A 2,655-nucleotide genomic window follows, 5' to 3' on the forward strand; every position below is an offset into this window, starting at 1 on the left:
TTGGGTAAATATTTTGTGATTATGTCTTTTGCCCAACTTTCTTCCGGGGTTTGGCAATTATTCTTAAATATCTGACTTAGTGCTTTTACTAAGACTATGAATGTTAACCCTTTGTCAGAAAAATATGATGTAAGTATTTCCCCATTTCCTTCATCCCATTTTTTTCCCAGTTATTTACTTTTTTTTTTTTAAGTTCTCAACTATACCCCTATTTCTGAACCTCTCTAAGAATAATTTTTATGGACAACAAAATAGCTTGATACAACTTCAGTATCTTACCCTGATTTGAAAGGCACCGATGTGGGTGGTGATACAAGAGGATCACCAGGGAGGCTGTCAGCACCAGGTATGGGAGAAGGGGCCACAGAATCCTGGGAACTAACACTGTGCCCATCAGAGCTGGAATCTCTGGCAAACTTCACCTAGGGAAAGAACCCACAGGTGGAATAGGCCACCAAAAAGGCACCCTTCCCCTTCCATCCTCCTTGCATTTTATTTATTCTTCATTACACAAGTCACTACCTGTTCATTGTAGGCAAATCAGAAAATGTAGATAAGCCAAAAAAAAAAAAAAGGTAAGAATCACCTGCAATCCAACTACAGCAATAACATTTTAAGAATTCTGGATGTAGTATTTCACATTTATATTATCTATGTGTGTGTGCGTATGTATCTTTTACAAAAATAGGGCTGTATTGTTTTGTAATCTGCTTTGCTCACTCTCTATTTATGTATTTCCGTGTTACTAAATTATTGACCTACAGTATCACTTTTTAACTACTGGAGCATGTCTAATTTCAAGGGTCTTGCCCTTAACTGTTATTACCTCCAAAAAAAAAAAAATCTCCAAAGGGTTTTGGGAACAGAAAAATCATAAATACCTATGCTATTACAAAATATATTTCACCAATCCGTAGCTNTACTAATACCAGTCTGTACTATTTTGAATATAAGCTCTCTAAATAATGATTCTGGGTTAGAGACAGAAAAAGCAATAATTTAGACCAAAGGAACAGAAGATAGCAACATCTGCATTATTCATTCTAATACAGCCAAGGGAACATACTTCGACTTCTGAATCATTGGAATCCAGCTGTGGCAGAAGGATGGGCAGCATGGGCTGGCCCATTTTAGCCATCCGAGAGATCAACTTGGCCTTGACGGTATCCGGATGCTAACAAAAGAAGGAAGCCATAAAAAATCACTGTAATCAAGGTTCATTCATTTCAGTCAGCTCTATATCTTTAAGCTCTTGTATCACATCCAACACATACCCCTGCCATATCTATTTCAAACCATTTCTTCTAGAAAATGAGAGTTTTCTTGTCTAGAAGCACACATGGGTCATACGAGTACATAAGTAATAGCAGTAAAAATAACTCCCAATATGTTTGGAATGGACAAAGTGGTTTCATATGTATTACTTCATTTCGGTCAAGTCTCCCACCAGGTATAATTATTCTCATTTTACAGATGAAAAACTAAAGTACAGATTAAGGGAGGGAGGTTTTTTAGATGACAGTACCTCTCAAAAGCCCAGGAGCAATTCAGTAGATAGATATTCAGAAGAGATTTGGGGGAAAGAAGGAAACAGGGGTTCTTTGTTCTAAACTCTGGTTCACTGAACTCTGACTTGGCACTGACTACACACTACACCGCAGTGTAGCCACGCAGACTGCACACTAGCTCCTGTGCTAGAAGCCTCTGTATCCATTAACTGCTTCAAAGTACAGCTTTCAGAGTGGAGAGTGCACGCCTCTGAGGGGCACAAGATGATCCACTCAGTACAAAAAAAAATGATCATAACCTCTATTTTTAAATTCTTTTTAACCTACAGTGACAAGACATTAAGCCTGGTTAGAGGGGATGGCCGTACCTTATGTATATAATTTGTTAATAGACTGGGAGTGTGTGCTCATTTTTTTTCTTAACTGATGAAGACATATAACCAAAAAAAGTTGGATCCAAGAGAAAACTAATTATAAACCATATCCACACAATGGAATATTGTGATCTAGAAACTAAAGAAGAATGAGAAAACTGTCTATATACTAACATGGAAAGATACTGTTATATGTTATAATATGTAAAAAGCAAGGTGGATAATATATACAGTATGCTATATTTTGTGAAAGAAGGGGGAGAAATAAAATATACATTCCTACATGCTTGCACCTACATAAAGAAACACTGAAAGAATATATAGGAAACTAATAAAAGCAGTTACCAAGGGTGGAGGGGGGGGTTGAGATGGAATGGGGTAGATGGGGACATGGATGGGAGTGAGTCTTCTTTGTGTATATGTTGTTATATTGTTATGATAACTATACCATATAAATGTAATTTATCTATTCAAAACAAAAAAATAAAAACTTAAATGTAAAAACAAAAGCAAAATGATTAATTTTATGCTATATGAATTTTGCCTCAGTCAGAAAAAAAGAACTATAAAAAAAGAAAAGAGGGCCAGCTGAGTGGCTCGGTCGGTTAAGAGCGCGAGCTCTGAGCAACAGGGCCACCAGTTCGATTCCCACATGGGCCAGTGAGCTGCCACTGAGCTGCCAATAGATGGCAGGATGGCTCAGCTGGTGAGAGCACGTGCTCCTAACAAGGTTGCTGGTACGACTCCCACATGGGATGGTGGGCTATTCCCAC

General features: G+C 37.8%; 1 protein-coding gene across 1 annotated transcript in view; it reads right to left on the reverse strand.

The window, feature by feature from the left end:
- The window catches only part of FKBP15 (FKBP prolyl isomerase family member 15), a 65,094-nt gene that overhangs the window by 42,871 nt on the left and 19,568 nt on the right, over nt 1–2,655 (reverse strand). The window contains exon 5 of the mRNA XM_019635796.1: nt 280–422. Coding sequence (XP_019491341.1) covers nt 280–422 — 143 coding nt within the window. The remainder of the gene's footprint in view (nt 1–279; nt 423–2,655) is intronic.

This window comes from Hipposideros armiger, unplaced genomic scaffold (assembly GCF_001890085.2).
Source record: "Hipposideros armiger isolate ML-2016 unplaced genomic scaffold, ASM189008v1 scaffold_24, whole genome shotgun sequence".
NCBI classification, from domain to species: Eukaryota; Metazoa; Chordata; class Mammalia; order Chiroptera; family Hipposideridae; genus Hipposideros; species Hipposideros armiger.